This window comes from Anas acuta, chromosome 2, assembly GCF_963932015.1.
Source record: "Anas acuta chromosome 2, bAnaAcu1.1, whole genome shotgun sequence".
NCBI lineage: Eukaryota > Metazoa > Chordata > Aves > Anseriformes > Anatidae > Anas > Anas acuta.
In genome coordinates this window covers 21,275,268-21,294,166 of record NC_088980.1, presented here as the reverse complement: position 1 = coordinate 21,294,166, position 18,899 = coordinate 21,275,268, and the positions used below count along the sequence as shown (strand labels likewise).

At 36.7% G+C, this 18,899-nt stretch overlaps 2 protein-coding genes across 4 annotated transcripts in view; both read left to right on the top strand.

The window, feature by feature from the left end:
* Positions 1-11,764, top strand: part of LOC137852260 (macrophage mannose receptor 1-like) — a 37,259-nt gene extending 25,495 nt beyond the window's left edge. The window contains exons 22-30 of one of the 3 annotated variants that reach the window (XM_068673820.1): positions 292-488; positions 1,738-1,828; positions 3,093-3,325; positions 3,945-4,110; positions 4,750-4,902; positions 5,330-5,446; positions 8,043-8,204; positions 10,343-10,375; positions 11,141-11,764. In XM_068673820.1, coding sequence (XP_068529921.1) covers positions 292-488; positions 1,738-1,828; positions 3,093-3,325; positions 3,945-4,110; positions 4,750-4,902; positions 5,330-5,446; positions 8,043-8,204; positions 10,343-10,375; positions 11,141-11,295 — 1,307 coding nt within the window. In that variant the 3' untranslated portion in view covers positions 11,296-11,764. The remainder of the gene's footprint in view (positions 1-291; positions 489-1,737; positions 1,829-3,092; positions 3,326-3,944; positions 4,111-4,749; positions 4,903-5,329; positions 5,447-8,042; positions 8,205-10,342; positions 10,376-11,140) is intronic. The other 2 variants (XM_068673821.1, XM_068673822.1) reach the window with 2 other exon arrangements.
* Positions 11,765-14,092: 2,328 nt separating this feature from the next.
* LOC137852261 (macrophage mannose receptor 1-like) overlaps positions 14,093-18,899 on the top strand; it is a 35,370-nt gene continuing 30,563 nt past the window's right edge. Inside the window, exons 1-4 of the mRNA XM_068673824.1 lie at positions 14,093-14,263; positions 15,344-15,517; positions 16,681-16,842; positions 17,769-17,882. Of these exons, the coding sequence (XP_068529925.1) occupies positions 14,203-14,263; positions 15,344-15,517; positions 16,681-16,842; positions 17,769-17,882 (511 nt within the window). The 5' untranslated portion in view covers positions 14,093-14,202. The remainder of the gene's footprint in view (positions 14,264-15,343; positions 15,518-16,680; positions 16,843-17,768; positions 17,883-18,899) is intronic.

The window sequence follows — 18,899 nt, the reverse complement described above, 5'->3', positions numbered from 1 at the left end:
TCTGAAATGCTACATGTACATATATAGTAAGCAATAGCACATTTTCTAATTTACTCCAGTGTCTTTTTTTTTTTTCTTTTTTCTTTTTTTGGCTATTTTTTCCAACCTTAATGCTTATTTAGTGTAAATTCCTGAAGATGCTTTTCTAAAAGTTAGTTAAAAGTAGATGGGTTCTATATTGGGAAATGTTATGCTTTTAATATGGCTCCCATTTCATATTTGTCCACATCTTTTCATGCTTTGGGTGAGTCATGATGAGCTTTCCTTAATGAGTTCTTTGCTTCCCTCTAGCTTTCCTCCACTATCATTTAAAGGATGCTACAACTAATGTTTGGATTGGGATGAATGATATCAACAGAGAGTCCACATTTCTTTGGACAGATGGGAGCACTGTTTCCTATACCAATTGGGTTAGCGGTGCACCAGAAAAGGCACAAGCCTACTTCAACTTTTACGACTTTGAGTGGTTGACAGACAACACTGTAGAGGTACAGAAAATTTAAGTAACCTGTATATCTTAGACAGCCAGATAATTTTTCTTAAGGGGAAGCTACAGCATCAATAACAAGATGCTGAAACAGGACTTTTTGCATGGGATTGGGATAGCAAAGTACCTGATATCCGTTCCAAATATACCAAGAATATTTGGCAGAGATTCTGAAGAAGGGCGTTGTGCTTTTCATCATTTTTATACTGTAAAATACCGATTCTGTAAAACAAGCCCAGGGAGGAATATTTTAAACCAGTTCCTGCACAAACCACATTACCACTGACATTAAAGTTGCAGCACCAAGCAGAGAAAAGTTACAATAAACCAAAATTAAGGTTATTGTTGAAACATTTGTCTACCTATGTGTCCCATTTCTGAATAATATGATCCCACATAGTTTCATTAATTTCTAATGGTAAAAAAGGACATTTTCAACAAAAGGGAAATCATTCTGCTGAAATTAAATCTCCTTCCCAAAGGAAGGACATGCATAGTTTCTGCAGAAATGGTAGGCAACTGGAAAGCTGGTCATGGAAAGCTTGTGACAATTGCCATCAGTCAGAGTTTTGAGTTTTTATGATTAAAACTTGTTTAAGTCAGTATAGCAGAGAAACTTGGATATGCTCAGAAATGCTGAAAGATGGACAAGGCCAATCCTGAAACTAGGAGAGCCATCTGAAGAAAATCTTGAAGAAATTAAGAATAAGGAAGTAAAGGGAAATTTTGGTTGTTCCCCAAAATACCTGATAATGATATCTTGATAATGACTGCAAACAACTGATAGTGAGTTCATGCTTTCTGCAAGATAGACTACTTCTGTTAAGATAAATCCAGACTATTGTTTTCAATAATAGTTCATATATTATTTTTTTCATATGTGGATTTTTATTTTTTTTTTGAAGTAGCTGTACATAATTGTAAATCAGCATTAAGACATATTGCAGGTGCCCTAATAAATTCTGTAGTCATTAAAGGATTCTTAATAAAACTAGTGGGACTGTTTTTGTAGACAGTTCTTTCAAACTTTGACTGGTATCAGTGAGAGCCTAGGTCAAATGGGCTGTTGAAAAATACCGGGTCAAGCCAATTTGAACTTAGGCAAAGTGAACTATTTACAAAGGTGCTCAACGAGTTCCTCTCTTCTCACCTCTCTTTTCTGTCATCAGGCTTGCATTAGGAATATAGGAGCACCTCACCACATCCTGTTTGCCATTTCTAATGATTGCATACATTGTCCTCTCTTTCAGACTGATTGTGTTTTCATCATACAGTCAGATGGGAAATGGCGAGATGATAGCTGTGAAAATGAGAGAGGTTATATATGCCAAATGAATTCACGTGAGTTCTGTTTAACCCAGTCTCATAAACAGGATAAGTAGCTCAATTAGACAAGCATAATATGAAATGCAAGGAAAAACGATATGATTTTTTCTAGATTTGAGCCTCATTCTGAGTCTCTCGGGTTTTCTTAGCACCACCAGTCTTAAGAGAAGTCTGTTTTTAAAGTACTTTTTATGCTGCAGATATTACTGGAGAGGATCCACTATCTCAGTCAGGATTATGTACCTAAATCACAAACAATACTAGAGAATAATATTTGAAAACAGATTTCTTAGTGAAACAGAAGTCTTTTTGGCATCCTCTTTAAGTACAATGTAAACCATGGAGTTGCATACTCCTGTCTATCTCTGAGTAGAGCATGTAATCTTCGTCTATGAATGTTATATGGAGTCTATTAAAATGTACAGACTCTTGGCCGTGTCTTAATTGTTGAAAAACATTTTACACCAAAGCAAATAATGAATGTTTATTCTCCTGCTATAGATTTGTAATCATGCAAATTGTGTCAGCCCAGCTATGCAATAGGAATAGAGACAAAGTATGGGTAAAAAAACAGTTTTACCTCACCTTTACCACATCATTAGTAAAAACTAGCTGCCTCATTTCAATTAGCTTCTGCAGCTTGTTCACTCTCAATGTAGTCTGTGAGAAACCCATCTCACTGCACAGCAAGTAAGATTTTCAAGAGCTTTAGAGAGGCATTTTTATCTCATATAATCCCACATACAACTGTTCTTTACACATCACTGATTCACATGGTAGAAATAGACCCTGCTTGGCTCAAATGTTCAGACAGCATTCACCTTATAGACAGGCTAATGACTTACGGTGAACAAAGAGTGGTGGTCAATTAACATCAAATATCAAAGTCTCAAGTTGTGATAATAGAGAACACCAGTAAATGCCTTTATATACTAGCCCTAAAACCTCTGTACCAGTTACTCAGATATCCAGATTTAGTCAAAATATATAGAAGTGTAGGACACCAAATATCCAATTTATGAGTCAGGCACCTAGCAAATATACTGCCTACTTCATGGGATTTTAATCTGCTTTTACATTAACAAAAATTTTTAATTTTTAATTTAATTTAATTGTTTTTAATTTTTTTTGTTTGTTTTTCATTTACAAATTGCTCATGAGCTTAAATGAATATTTTGGCCTTTTGCTATTTTGCAACTTTTTTCTTTTGTTTTAATTTCTTGTATGCTAGATAGCCATGGTATGTTTTAAATTCATGCGTTCAGTTTTCTCTCCGTAGTTACCACACAGTTTGAAGTACCAGCAACAAATCCATCATCTGACTTTGTCCGTTATGGTGACAGTAGCTATTTAATCATCCCATCTGAAATGCAATGGGAAGAGGCTAGAAAAAACTGTCAAGATAAACATGCAGAGCTTGCCAGCATTTCAGACGCCTACATCCATTCCTTCCTGTGGATTCAGATGTTGAAATATGGAAAGCCGGTATGGATTGGTCTTAACAGCAACATGGTAAGTGCTGGACAGATGGGAAGTTCAGGTGCTTGGTGAGCTCTCCTGCTTCTTATAGTCCTGCTGTATGCCCAGTTTGTAAAAGTGCTGAAACAATCACCATGCTAATGGTTTCACTGTGTGTGTAATGATTTTATGTCTGATTTTGACTGTTTACTGTCAAATAATCTTTACTCATCAAATTGCTCACAGACTAAATTTAAACAAAACAGATTAGAGAGGGTGAGTTATTTTTAATTGTTTCTCTTGGGATGAGATTTGATACATGACTTAAGATGAACTTATCTGATTTTCTTGTTGTGTTTTAGAAGTTTGTGTTACTTCCAAAAAACCTTCCAAAATGTAATGCACTGTTGAACACTATTCATATGTAGACTGCATGTAACTTGTAACTACAGCATTCAGTGACATTGCTTAGTACAGTGAACAGTGTTTTAAAAAAAACAGGGCAACAAAGGGCTTTAAAGGACTTCCCCCCCCCACACCTTTTTTTTCCTTGGAAAACTCCAATAAACATGGAATGTCATGTGTCAGAAATTTTTATGTGGAAAAAATGAACCAAACCAAAACACAATGTTACCAAAACTTACCAAAATTACCAAAACTTAACTGTTTTCAGACTGGGAGCTATTATAAATGGATTGATAACTGGAAAACCAAATTCACTAAGTGGGCAGCGGGGGAGCCAAAGGAGAAAAATGCTTGTGTCTATCTAGACCTTGATGGTACCTGGAGAACAGCATCCTGCAATGAAAGCTACTTCTCAGTTTGTAAGATATCAGATGGTAAGCAAATGAATGTACTCACAAATTGTATGATTTTGTAGAAGTGTGTTGTTTTCTCTCCTTGGGGATTTAAGGTTGCATGACATAGACTGTTCCATATTTGAGATTCAAGGGAGCTTCCAAGTTAAATTTTCTAGCTGTAAGTTTGGTCATTGTATGCAGTTCAAGACCTGCAGACCAACAGAAGTGAACAGGAGTTGCACTGATTTGGTGAAAGTATGTTCCACTGATGGCACCTTCCTATAGTGACCACACACAGACAGCAGGCAGTTGTATGATGTGGGACTGCAGTAGTCATTAGACTATGAGAGCCTGCTGTGATGTGAGAATACAAATTTGGGATGGGTGTCAACATTTCTCAGGGTTTCTTTTCCTCACAGTACTACTAGCCACTTAGGTATTGCAGGATGTGTTTTGCTTCATTGTCCTGAGAAATGTGATTGGAGAAGTAAGATGTTTTGCACTGCTGACTGCCTAGCTTTCCCCAGTGTCTGGGCTGGGGGCCTGAAGGAATAGTCAGGAGCAGAGGTCTAGGAAGTTAATGCTTAGTGGGAGAAATCCCACCCTACTTATGCACATGTCCTGCTTGGTGGGTTGCTCATAATACAATACCAATTTCAGCCCATATGTCATCTTTAGTTGTAGCTCCTACTGACCCTGCTCAGCTGCCTGGAGACTGCCCCGAATCAGCTGGTCTGCAAGCTTGGATCCCTTACCATGGCCACTGCTACTACATCGAAGCATCAATTGTGACAAGCTGGGCCCTGGCTTCCCTTGAGTGCACTCGGTTCGGTGAGAGGCTTCTCTATCAAGTGACAAGATTTGTAGAAATTCATACAAAACACACAAAAATGTAAAAAGATTGTTTTAAAAAGATCATTTAAATACTTTATTTGCCTAAATCTGCAGATTTAGATGGGGCACAGCAGCTCCCTGTCAGTCTCTGGCCTCTGGGGCTCCATCCTGAGTGAAGCAGTGGGGAACCATGGCCACCAAGCACTTGCAGGGCTCTTTCCTCCACAAGAATCATAAAATCATAGACTTTCCTGAGCTGGAAAGGACCCAGAAGGATTGTCGAGTCCAAGTTTTGGAGAAGAAATGAGTGAAGCCAGCACACATAAAGCTTTTGAAAGTTTCCATTTTTACAGACTTAAAAGAGGAGATCATTTTAGTAGTTGCTCATATAGGTTATGGTTGTTTGCTTGTTAATGCCTTTCAGGTGCTACCTTGGTTTCAGTAGAAAACATGGATGAATCTGACTTTCTGATCCATATGATACAACCACTTGTAAACAAAGTAGGAGGCTTCTGGATAGGACTTTACAGAAATGTGGATGGTAATGTCTTATTTTCAATGTTTAATTTAAAAATGCTTTTCTAACATTAAAAAAATGAGGATAACTTTACTTTTACAAAAAATGTAGCATCTAATTTTATTTTTTTAATGCTTAATGTCAATAAATAGAAAGATATAATTCATGACAATAGGATGGTCCTTTTTTGGTACAAAAAGTTTATCCTACTACTTGAGCTGGCAGATAATTTACACTAATGAAATGAAGTGAACAATAGGATGATGCTTCTGCCTCCCGGTGAACATCACTGAATGCTTTGGGAGGAAGTAACCTCCCTGAACGTCCATGAAGAAAAGAAACTTCCTGCCTCTCTGACAAAATCTTCAAATTTTAGTTAGCAGATTTGTTGAGTTGTGCCTTACTCAGGATGTCTCTTCTGGGTTTTTGACCTCAGCCTTCCCATTGTGAAAAAAATGTATATATTGTGTTATAAATTCCAAGTCAATTTAGCTTCATAACGTTTATTCATGGGGCAAATCAATAAAAGGCAAGTAAACAGAGCTGTGTGCATGGGGAGTCTGGGCTCCTCCAACACGCATGCCCGTTACATCAGGCGGCTGTTTTTATGCTCCTAGGCTAATATATATTCATTACTACTTCTAGAAAAGGCAGGTTTATTATAATTAGTTCCCAGAATCCAAACCCTCCCACTGGCACATGCGTATCAGTCTCCGCTGGTCCCACTGGGGTTTGTTTGTGCTGAAGGCTCGTAGTCTTCCTCCCAGGCTTTGTCCTTCAGTCGTCCTTCAGCTTCCCCTTTCTCCTTAGTCTCTTGGCTATCAGAGACTTGGATATCAGAGATCTGCCCAGCGTCCCATGCAATAGTTACAATAGTTAGCAGTTATTCTGAAACCCCTTTGTTCTCTTATCCCCGGATATCAGAGACTCAAGGTTTACCCTTCAAACCCTCTGTTGACACGAATTGGTGGACCATTCCTTACATATTGTAATTAATTAGGCTGAATTATCTGGCTGACTTCCAGATCATGTTGCTCGCTGCCACCCTGGAAATGCTAGAAAAAGCTCAGACCCAGGATGTGAGCTAAAATCAACCCAATAGTCAAAAAGTGCAAAATGGTCACGATAATCATTGTGACCTGTTACTGTCTCCACAAAGAAAGGTGAGACCCTACTGGCATTGTAACTGTTTGAGTATACTTTCCTCTAAAAACAGTGTTGCTTGACATGGTGACTTGACCTGTCTTTGGAAAGGACCTGGCTTCTTCCTAAGTGAGAAAAATAAAAAAAAGTGCAATAGCTATCAAAACTTGGATGATTCAAATGTTCTCTTATAAATTTGGTCACCATCTGTATAAATAGCTATACAAATTTCTCCCCACCTCTTTACCTCTCCTTCTCTCTAGAAATATCTTATGTGCATTATGTTGATCTACAATCTGTTTCTAGTAGTGGCCAGAAGCTGGTCAACTGTCAATCTACATAGATCACAGAGTCACAGAATGGCTTGGGTTGGAAGGGACTTCAAGGATCACCCAGTTCCAACCCCCTGCCATAGGCACCCACTAGATCAGGTTGCTCAGGCCCTTATCTAACCTGGCCTTGAACACCTCCAGGGGTGGGGCATCCACAGCCTCTCTGGGCAACTTGTTCCTGTGCCTCATGACCCTCTGAGTGAAGAATAGATCCTGGATCCAACAATTTACAGCATGACTGTGGAAAAGCACCAAACAGAGCCTGTCTGTTCATAATTTCCTACATGAAGGCAGTGCTGGAAAATTGCTTATCTAGTCAGTATCACTCTAATGCAGGGTGCTCCATGTGCATATGTCACAGCCCTTCTTCAATATATATGAACTGTTCAGGGCATAAAGTAAAGATTTATGGTGTTTCTGGAGATTTATTGATAGCCAGATGAAACTGAATGAAGGGATTACTCCATTTAGTTAAGTGATATTGCAGGTATGGATAACCTGACCAATAACAAAAAATATCCTGCAGCCAATTCTATCTGGAAGATAATTACATAGTAAATGTAAAGCAGATTTCTAGAAGAAGCATACAGAAGCATGCAGCATACAATCAAAAGACTTATTTTGCTATTAAGTAATATTTTATTAAATGAATTAACTGTGAAAATAATTAATGAATTATCTCTCCTACAATAATCCACTGCCTTTTTATAAGGCTTTTTTTCACAAATGTGAAAAAACTCGCAATGAATGGCACTCAAATTCTAGCAGAGTCTCATTTCTAATATTCCATGCTGTGGCACTATTTTTGTAATATGGACAACTTTAGCAATTTCCAGAACTCAAATGTTTAAAAAAGTTTTTCAGTTGCAACTTTAATGAAGGCTGTTGTACTCTGGAATTTCTCATTCTGTCTATAGCTATTTTGGGTGCCAATTAATGAAATACTATTATACCTATAATAATTTTCTACTGTTTTGGTGTAGCATTTCCTGAGCCACCTTACTTCAAGAATCTTCTAGCAAGAAAAATGATGTGGTCTTCTAATGAAAAAATGGATTCACTAATTTTTTCAAGTAATTTGCTGAGAAGTTACATATCTCATGGAAGTTTTTCAAAAATTTATTGCTCTATATGTTGCTCTTTAGACCAGTGGTTGTGGCTAGACAATTCTGCAGTGGACTTCGTTAACTGGGAGGAGAAAGAGACCAGTGTGGAGCACAATTGTGTGGAAATGACTGCACCATTTGGTTACTGGGCCAACACTGATTGCTCTTCTGAAAAGGGATTTATCTGCAAAAAAAACAAAGGTAAATCTTTGGGAATAGAGCAGATCTGTTTACTAGTAGCAATTGTACTCCTCTACAACAAGTCTGTAAATAATTTCTGATGGTTTGGTTTGGCATATCCCACTTTTTCAGATATTTGTAATTGCCTGTGTTTGCAGTAATGTCTGCTCTCACATGGGAATATGGTAACATGCTGTATACACTCTAGATTGAGAATGAGACTTTTAGAAGACTTTTGAATACCTAACACAGATATTAGTATGGCATCTGTCAAACACTTGTCCAAATTTATAACTTTTCCAGGAACTAAGTATTGTCATAATTGTTATAATCTTGCAAGGAAGATTTTGTCTGAATATTCAAGCTTCTTTTTCAAGCTTGTTGTACACTAATTACATTACTGCCCAACATCAAAAACCAGTGTAACATTGGACCTGATTCAACAACTTCAAAATGCCTCAGGAATACAAAAATAACAGCTGGTTGTGTTGCAATATGAAGCAAACTTTCCTGTTAAAAAGAAGATTTCAAGAAAGTCACTACAGAACCTGTCAAATCAGTATTTATGGAAAATTTGGGCCAATAGTTGATATGCCAGACCAAAGTTTTGAAGGTGAAAAAAAAAAAAAAAAAAAAGCAAATTGCTTTTTCTTTCGTTTTTTCTTTTTTTTTTTTTTCTTTTTTTTTCCTCTTGTATTCCCAAGTGGAGATACAAAAATACAATTGTCTTAAAAAAAGCACTATCATGCTCTTTTAATTTAGGTGCTAAAATCAATCTTAAATGGTTGTTGCTGTCTTAAAATCAATCTAAAAATGGTTGTTGCTGTCTTTAAAACTGTGTACTTTCTTTTGTAGTACCTGTGAGACCAGGTTTAATTTTACAAATTTTGTTTTTTTGTTCTGTCCTAGGCATGTCCTAGGCCTGGCATGTAATACAGTGGGGAGTCTTGTGCCAGTCGATAGTGAATCGTGCAGAATGCTTAATAAAAAAAAAAAAAAAAAAAAAAGAGAGAGAGATTAAAAATACAACCATGAAGCAGTTATCCTCAATGCACTTTTAATTTTCATCTTTAAATAACCCTGTCCTTGGCAGTAAACTCAATTAAGATTATTCTTATTCTTAATATTCTTTCTCTGTATGCAAATAACCAAAAGAATTAATATCAGCAGTTAACGTCTTAGTTTCTGTGAAAAAATATAAAATAAATATTATCAGCAAATAAAAGCTAACCACATATCTTATCTAATTAAAACAGTTAGAAAGCACTAAAATCTGATCCATGGAATCATAAGATATTCTAATATACATATATAGCTATTCCCTGCCTAAGTAGGGAGTTACTGTTTCTTTGTATCCATTTATTTTAAGTTCAACTCTGCTTTTTTTTTGTTGTTGTTTTCTTTTACGTTTTGCTTTAATAACTTGTCCCTCAGTAGTGAACTTGTCCAAACTGTAATGCAAAGGAACCCTGAGGAGAAACACTTTCTTGATAATTTAGGAAGTCTTCTTTCAGAGTAATTTTTCTTGCTGACTAAGAACATCTGGTATGTTTTATTTTTCCTCTTTTCTAAATTTAGTATATTTTTTTTACACCTCTTTCTTAAACAACAACAATAACAACAAAAGATTTTTTATTTTTTTTTATTTCTCTCTGTTCCTCTCTTTCGTATAGCCACATTGGATGACTAAAGCCTTGGTTCACAAGGTATTTTCTAGGGAAGATATTTAAGAATCTCAGACTTCATTGTAACAGTGGCATCCCACCGAACATGAGGAGCTTCCTAGAATATACTATGCGAAATTAATCCCCAGTGTTGTACATCATGTTCTTAGTAAATTAAAACTAATATTAGAAGAAAAATATGAAATGATTTTTGAATGAACATAGAAAAAAAGTCAATATTTAAGTGTTATTAAATATTAAAACAAAATAAAGATTTTAATGAATTTACTAATGTTACATAGGAAGGTAAAACCTTAGCAACTTATTTTTTGCTTAAATTATGATGTCTTTTATAATAGACATATATGACATTAACACAATGGTGATACTTCAGGTTTTTGTTGTTGTTGTTGTTCCTGTACAATTTTAGTGAAACAGTCAAACTTATGAATTCTAATGAAGTGTTATATTGTTTCTCTCTGATATTCATTGAAGTTGAGCCAAGTGGAAGTCCTCTATATGAGAAAGGTAAGAGCTTTCATAAGAAAATTAGAGAAAACTTAAATAAGAAAACAAACAAACAAAAACCTTAAAATGAGTTTTTCTCAATCATCTCTTTTTAGAGAACAAGCTTTGCTGACAGTTACTGAGATTCATGGTTATAAATCTCTCAGGATAATCCCACATACACATGAGTTCTTGGGTGACTGGATTGCCAGAGGGCTAACCCTGAGCTGACAAGCTCAGCAGTGATCCAACTAGTGACTAACACTGAGAACAGAGAGCTTTAACTTGGCTGTAAAAACCTGTATAGGTGTATATGCAAATTGATTCCATAGGTATTATTGTAAATAATCAGACAGAAAAATATTGTAAAATTGACTTCCGAATAATTAGCACCCCTTAGCCATATATAAAGTGTGACCTAACGCATGACCTAAATCATGACTGTTAAAATTGTGGCTCTCAAGATCTGCTCTTTATGGAACAAAGGTCTTGAGTTTTTCCCCCATTCCCTCATTAAGGCACTGGAAGATGCTGTAAAAATGATACTTCCATGTATCACTGTAGTCCAGATCCACTGAGACCATATTAGCATTAGCAAAAGTGATCAGGCTACTGATCAGCAACAACTCAGGGCTCAGACATACTCTGAACTGACTCCAAGTTCAGACAGGAGAGAAGAGCTCCTTGTTTTTCATGTTGTACATTTAATAATAATAATAGTAAATAAATAATAATAATAATAATAATAAAAAGAGTGTGTCTCACAGTAATATGCATTCATTTCAGACAAGGAAAGGAATGAAGAGACTCATCCACCTGTTCATCTCTCTATTTGGCTTCTCCTTGTCTTGGCTATTCTCACTCTTCTTGGAGCTGGCATGGCAATCTACTTCTACAAGAAAAAAAAGGCAAAAACAACTATCAAGAGATACAGCCAATGAAACACTTCTAAAATTGTGGGTTTAGTCATTAAGGAATTGGTGAGATTGGTTCTGTGGCACCTACTAATTTATAGGAGCAAGTTACATGCTGAAACTATATCTGTTGAAACTCTTCAGTGAAGACACCTGTGATTTTAAATCAAGCCCTCTGTCTCTTTTTGTGATAGCAGATTATTTTATCATGTATCATTACAAAATAAGAATTACTGATTTATGTTGTACTTTTGTAAAAGTCAAGATGTTACTCCTAAGCATCTTAGCAAAAACACCAGTGTGAATAAATTGTCAAGAAGAAACTAACATACTGAAAAAAAAATAAATGTGAACTGCTGAGAATAAAAAGTTATATAAAATATGATTATTATTTAGAACCGGATTTCTATTACTTTCTGAATTTGCAAAGAACTCAAAAAATAAGAAGAGCCCAACTGTGTTGAAATCAAGAAATCCTTTTGTCCGATAAACTTTATTCCACTTGTTTTATTGTTCCTTATAGCTGTATCCTCTTCAGCATAAAAACGGGGCTTGGGCTTCATATACTTGTCTCAGATAACTTTGGCATATAAAACTTTGCCAATTTCATTTTCTTCAATGGAAAACATTTCATACCCCATACCTCTCTCTCTTTCTCTTTCTCTCAAGCTCAGAAGTAGACTTCTTTTTTTTTTAATTATTATTATTTTATTTATTTTTGCTGTCTGCTGATATGATTGTTAACAGTAATACATTCAATAATGTGAATTAAAATATTTTGACTTTTCCAAAGGGTTTAACATTGCATTCCTCCTGACTGTTACTGTTGTAGAAAAAAAAATACAATTTTTATTAGTATAATTTTCAAAGAGTCCTCTCAGCTTTACATGGTGCTGGTAGATCCTTAGTGACATACAGCACTGCTTCCCTGGATGTAGGTGTCTCCTCTCCCACATGTACAATGCCCAGTTTCCCAGTACTTTCCTTCCCATGGGCTGGGCCTGGCCTTGCCTTGCAGCCTCTCGTGCATATGTGATGGCTGTGCTCAATTTAGCTCAATAGAGCCAACTTTTGTCTACGCTGATCGTGTTAGGTACTGATTGCCAAAGGCTGTCTCTCAGAAGTGTCACAATATTAAACAGGAAACAAAAATAAACTAGAGTATAAAAACACTTGGCAACACTTAGAATATCACTTCAGCTGCATGCTGCTGAATGTTACCAACAGGCAAAGCACTGGGACCATCACTAGGACTATTTGTTAGTCATATGGATGCAGCAAGAAGCCACAGCCAAGATGCTGAGTACCAATATGGTTGCTCCCAAGCACCTTGGGGGCCATTTGAAGGAAAGGGAAGGGAGGTGCTCCCATCTGAGCAATGACTTTTTAATAAAAGGAGGGCTTTTCTCCCCATATCTTTGAATTCAGCTTGAGTAAATACCAACTTGCAATTTTTAAATGCAAGAAAAAGGAACTGAAAATTGAGGAATGCAGCAGATTATATGAGGAATCTACAAGAAGATAAACTTTAAGCCATTAAACAGCAGAAATCAGTACAAAATAAAATTTAGGTGAGCTGCAAAAAACAATTAGTCACTAACCACTTTGTGGGGAGTACTTAGCCATAGCACTTACCATTTTACACACCACTTGCCTTCTCTAGGCTATGGAGAACAATCAGGAAATTTAAAAGCAATAATAATAAAAAGGAATAAGTTTTCCTTTCTAGGCACTGGAACCCAGTTTTCTTAGCATAAATAAAATTGAGACTTTAGCACACTGATACATCAGCCTCTGGCACAAGCATAATGTGGCACTCAGAACACTCCCTGAGGCACTGGTAACCAGCATCAGTTCCTCTGTTAACTTTTAGCCAGTCTCAGTGTCTGCACTGAGCTTTCCCAGTCGTTCTGCAGCGTTGGGGAGCTGAACCCTTACAAGCATTCATGCAGTTTCACTGATACAAATAAACAGAAGGAACAGCAGGATTTGTCTGCATGTGAACATTTGCCAACAGAACTTTGTCAGCATAGTTGTACAAGAATTGCCAGGCCAACATAAGTCTTCGGGTGAGCGCTTTGGGCACAAATTAAAAGGACCTTTTTGATTTTAGCTTACTTTAGTTTAGTTCTAGAACAAGATTTCTCCCTTGTTGGGAATTTCTTAGATAAACAAATATATAATTTTGCTTGACAGAAGTACTGCAGGCCTTAGTTTTCTTCCTGATGCAGGGAAACTTATCACTAGCCTATGGCATTGAACATATTCACTTCTTTCAGATCTTCAACCAGTAGTTGAACAGCCCAGCCTCAACTATGATCAAACTGTGATCAAAGCAAGGAGTGTAATAGTGCTGAAAGCAAGCAAACAAACAAAACCTCTAAAATTTTAGCCCTCAAAATGAGCAATAATGCACAATGCACCGAATACTGCAAATTCTGTAAACTATGCTGTCTTCTAGACTTTTACTGTGACACTATAGTGATGTACTGAACCTCTGGGGTCTTGTCTCCCTCTTCTTCTAAGGTGTAAGAGTAAAAGCAAAGGTTAGGTTTTTAGTCCTTGATATTTTGCTGCAGGTTTCTCATCAACACTTTTCATCACAAGTTGCTTTTTTACAGACTTGGCTCTTGTAGCACCTCAGCATCTGACACATTTTTAATATTTGCAAAGTCACAGAAAGGACAAACGTCTCCCTTCTGCTTATCATCTCTAGTAACAAGGATGGAAACTAGTTTTGGAAGCAACTTGCTCCTCAAAGAGAGCAGTGTTTGCTATGTGCACTTCAGTTATTTCAAAACGCCATGTGACAGGATATTTCCTTATTCAGAGTACATCAGCCATTTGACAGAGAGAAGGACTTGCACTAGCCTCACTCAAAAGGATTTTATACACTACTTTTGGTAGAAGATTGAAAGGAAAAAAAAATTTGCAATGACTCTCACCCAGTTGCTGTTTTTTCTTTCCCTCATGCATGGTACATTACAGTCACTGGGTAAGTCTCCTGCTGGTTTTGTGTTAAACTAGATATGAAAATTCTTTTCCTTGGTCAGCTTTACAGTGTTGATTATTTTATTTGTTATCAGATTTGATACAGGATGTAAAGAGTATGTTAGGTACTATACTGGTGGCTCTCAATTCAGAGAATTAAAGGAGGGATATTTGGGAATGTTGAGGGGAAAGCAGGTATTTAAACTGGTGTTTCTGTGAAAATACTAAAAGAGATAGGAGTGAACAGGAGGGTGTTGGGAGATGGGGAAAGCTCTCTCCATTTACCCTCCCCATAATCTCCATATTGCAGTAATCAATCACAGGTATTTAGAGCCATATGTTCATGTTAGCTGTAGAAGTTTCTCTTCTACTTCAAGAAGTGAGGTAAGAGCAGAAAGAATTGGCTCCTCCCCTCCAGTCTGACCGAATTAGAAGAGTAGTTCTAGTCTAAAGGCATATGTCAGTCATTGGGTATAGCCACAGAGAAAGAAATAGTAAGACAATAATGTATGTAGAAAAAAAAAAGTGGATGGCTTTGTTTGCATGAATGTGAGATTGGGAGCAAGTGTCGGAAATTTCAGGATAAAATAACTCTTCTGCAATACTGTGATAATTTAAAAATATGAAGCATTGCTACCCTTAAAGAATCTGAGTTGAGGGTGAATGTTCAGTAGCTCTACAAATACGGAAATGTGCAGTTGAAAATTAAACTTTTTACTGCGTAGTGATGTCTGTCACAACCTGACCAACTGAGCTACACAGAATACTACCATGCAATGAACTCCTTTATTATCTGAGATATACTTGAGGCTTTTCTGTCTTCAAGAGCCACAACTTATCATCACAGGGCAGAATTAGACTTTCCTACAAGGTGTATATAAAACTCTAAAAACAACATTTAAAACCCAAAGCAGACTGATGCAACATTTTATTTAAAATCTCTAGCTAAATTAAATTAATAAAAAGGATGGTATGATCCCTCAGTTTAGATAGGCAGAGAGACTGATAGATCTATTGCTAGGAAATCAGATTTATGAGTTTATGATTATTTTTATATGTTCTCTTAACTCTTTCTTCCCCGTAGAAACCTTTACATTAAAAGGAAATGCCAATGGACAGCCTTGTGTATTCCCTTTCCAGTATGAAGGCAAACAATACAATGAGTGCACAGATGCTGGTAGGTCAGATGGCTGGCTCTGGTGTGCAACAACTGAAGACTTTGATGCTGATAAACTGTATGGATTTTGCCCACTAATAAGTAAGTCCTGAATTTTATTTATTAACTTGTCATGAAATGGTGTTGAGAAAGCAATTTATTGAGCTAGCAATGAGGTTTATTATCAGATACAAGCTTCACAACCTCATATCAAACCTTTTCAGAGTAGCCCCAATGAAAAACAACTGTCTGAATATTAGCTCCTGTAGGCAAGTGCTCCCTCTAAAGTGAATGGAGGGGAAGAGTTCCCTCCAGAGCATGGTTCAGCTCAGCCAGGTTCTGACTTTCCTTTGGAGGTGCTTGTTTCTCTTCAGGGACTAAAGAACTGAGGAGGCTCTTAGATGTCTCACTTTGTGGCTTAAGCATAGCATGACCAGCTTGAATCTAGACTGTTATCTTCCTTTCCTCTCATTACTTTTTATTCCTCAGGCGCATACTGTATCAATTCTTACTTACATTAGTGTATGTATATATATATATATATATATATATTTTTTTTTTTCTCCCTTAACATACATATCCTATTTTGTTTTTGTCTTCTAAGGCAAGCCTACATGAAAATGCTGTTGCTAAAATTATCCTCCTCTGCCATCTTTGTACTAAAACTATGTTTGGGATTCCTCTACCTCAGAACACAGACTGCTTTGCTTTCCTTGCCAACTGCTTTCCCAATAGCACAACAATTTCACAAGGCTTTGAGTTGTTCTGCAAACAAAGATTGCAGATGATCTATAGATTGGTGCTACACAGGCCATTTTTATAGCTCCTTGGACTGTCAAGGGCCAGGTACTCCAATGTCTGAAGAAGCTACTTCTTTTGATGATGAACTAATAGGGAATTCCTCTCCTGGAGAGCCTCCAGTGTCACAGTTCTTCCTTTGACTTCATCCAGGATTATTTTTTTCTTTAATATACAGACATGTCTGGTTTACCTAGTATTAGTACCCATTTTGTGAATAAAAACAAATATCGCATACTGTCTCATACCTTCTAAAAACTTACAACATTTAAATAAGCTTTTAATTTAAAAAATACAGTTTTTTATTTGATGACTAGTCCAATTTCAATTTTTTTTAGACTTGATGACACCATACAGTTAATACTGTGCATTTTTATAGCTTTTGCAGCTTCACATATTTCATTTGCTTTTAGTTGATGCAATGCCAATCCTCTAAGAACAGCATTCAGTTTCACTTCTTCTTCCAGATGACACAGAAAGATTTTGGATAGAAGATGCTTCAACTGGCATTCACTATCAGATAAATTCAGAATCATCTCTAACATGGCACCAAGCAAGGAAAAGCTGTCAGCAGCAAAATGCAGAACTATTAAGCATCACAGAGACACATGAGCAAGCATATATAGGAGGTAAAATGATAAAGAACAGGACTGTAAAACCGTAAGTTATGCATGGGAGTTGTGCTGCCCCAGAGCTCTACAGGACAAAGTTGGCTGCCTTGTCTTCTTCCAGCTCAGTGAAGAAGACAGACTGTCAGGTGTGGTTTGGCAGGAGACAAAAGGGAGGTGCTCTGTGCCCTTACATTAGCAGTTTTGTTTGTTTGTTTGTTTGTTTGTTTTTGGGGTAGGGGGAAGGACTGGTCATGAATCAGTTCTGGGAAGAAAGGGGCCCCATTCCACCTTTGCACTCCAGGCAGGAGTTGCCAAATCTTCTGCAGCTTGCTCCATCAGGGAAGGTTTCCTCCACTTGCCTTCTTGCCTTCCCCTTTAGTGCACTCATTCCCCAGCAGGACTGTTGACCGTTCCTCAAATGTACCTCTTACATCTGTGGTTCAAGGATTATTTTTAATAATATAGAGGATATAAATGATAACATATGATGGTGGCTAGATTTGTGGATACATTTTCATACAAAACATTGCTAGCGCACTGTCTTATTAAGCTTTTTGATGTGTTTACTCCATGAAATCTGTTACAGAAATATTTTAGTGTAATACTCTTATGAAAATATTTTTTGTTTTGTTTTGTTTATTTAATATCTCTTATTTTGTAATGAAACAGGGACTTGTGGCAGAGTGAGAGATGTAATTACTTAATAAGTAGTAAAATCAGATGTTAATTTTTCATTTTTGCTACCAAGATGGGATCTTTGCTATCTTTATATTAACTCATTTGCAAATCTTACTTTTTTAATCTGTGAACTTCATTAATGGGGAAAGCAGTATTTTTAGTCTAAACTGGCTTAAGCTAAGAAATGTACTTTTGACTTTACTTCTTTTAGATATACTGTGAATAATGAGAATAAGGAGGTACCATGACTTTCTTTTCTCATTTAGAGCTAACTAAAAAATTCAGTTTTGCATTCTGGATTGGATTGAACACTTTGAATTTCAACAGTGGATGGCAATGGGCTGGGGGCAGTCCTTTCAGATATTTAAACTGGGCTCCAGGTAAGAACTATTTTATAATCTTTGAATGGATTCTGATAAGAAACCAACTAAAAACTACCCCAGCTGCTTTTATTTCAGGGAAGTCCATGCTGATTTTCAAAAGCCAAAGACCTAACACTTTATTTTTATAGTGCACTTTCAAATTACAAAGTTCACTGTGGACATCAGTTATAGCTGGTTCTTTTATTTTCTCATATAAGCAAAGAGCTTGTTTATGAATGGAGAGTCTTTTTTGGAGTGATATATAACCCTGCAGATCAGAGATCAGAATTTTTCCATAACATCTTATCCAAGAGTATAAATTTAAATCAAGCCTTCCAAAAGTAGCAAAGTGTTTAGGAAATAGTGGCACTATGCTGTCTGGTCAAATTCTAAATATTATTGAGAGCCGGCTCATAATTCCTCAACACTACATGCAAAGCAGCACTGGGCCACCTGTAAGAATAGAGACAAGGGTGGACTTGTGATGCTCCTCACACGGGGGTAGAAAGATCACCCAGAGAGGAGGAGAAGCAGCCCAGAGCTGGTGGAAGAGGTGTGGGTGGTGGGTGTGGGGTTTGCCACTGCCAGGGCAGTGAGGACTGCAATTTGGCCAATACCCAGTTATGTTCATGTTTTGAAAACTCTAAGTTTTCAAAAATTCTCTATCAGGCAATTTCCTCTGCCGCTTATAGATGTTCATTCACACCACAACAGAAAAAAAGAAAAACTTTTATAGGAAAGTAGAACTGGAACTTCTTGAGATATACTGGAGATATATCATTTAAAGGTGAATATTTTTAGTTAGGAAGTTTTTGAAACAGAATAGAGGCCTAGTTTCCACTGTTCTGTCTATGAGCACCAGGATATAATGAAAAGATCTAGAAAGTTCCCAATATTATCCTAAGATGAAATCAAGATAGAGTCATTCATCTCACTCAGTGTACATACTCCACTCTCAAAACATAGACCAAAAACAGCATCCTGCAAACTACAACAGCAGTTATCTTGTGGGGGATGGCTTCTTCATATCAAGCA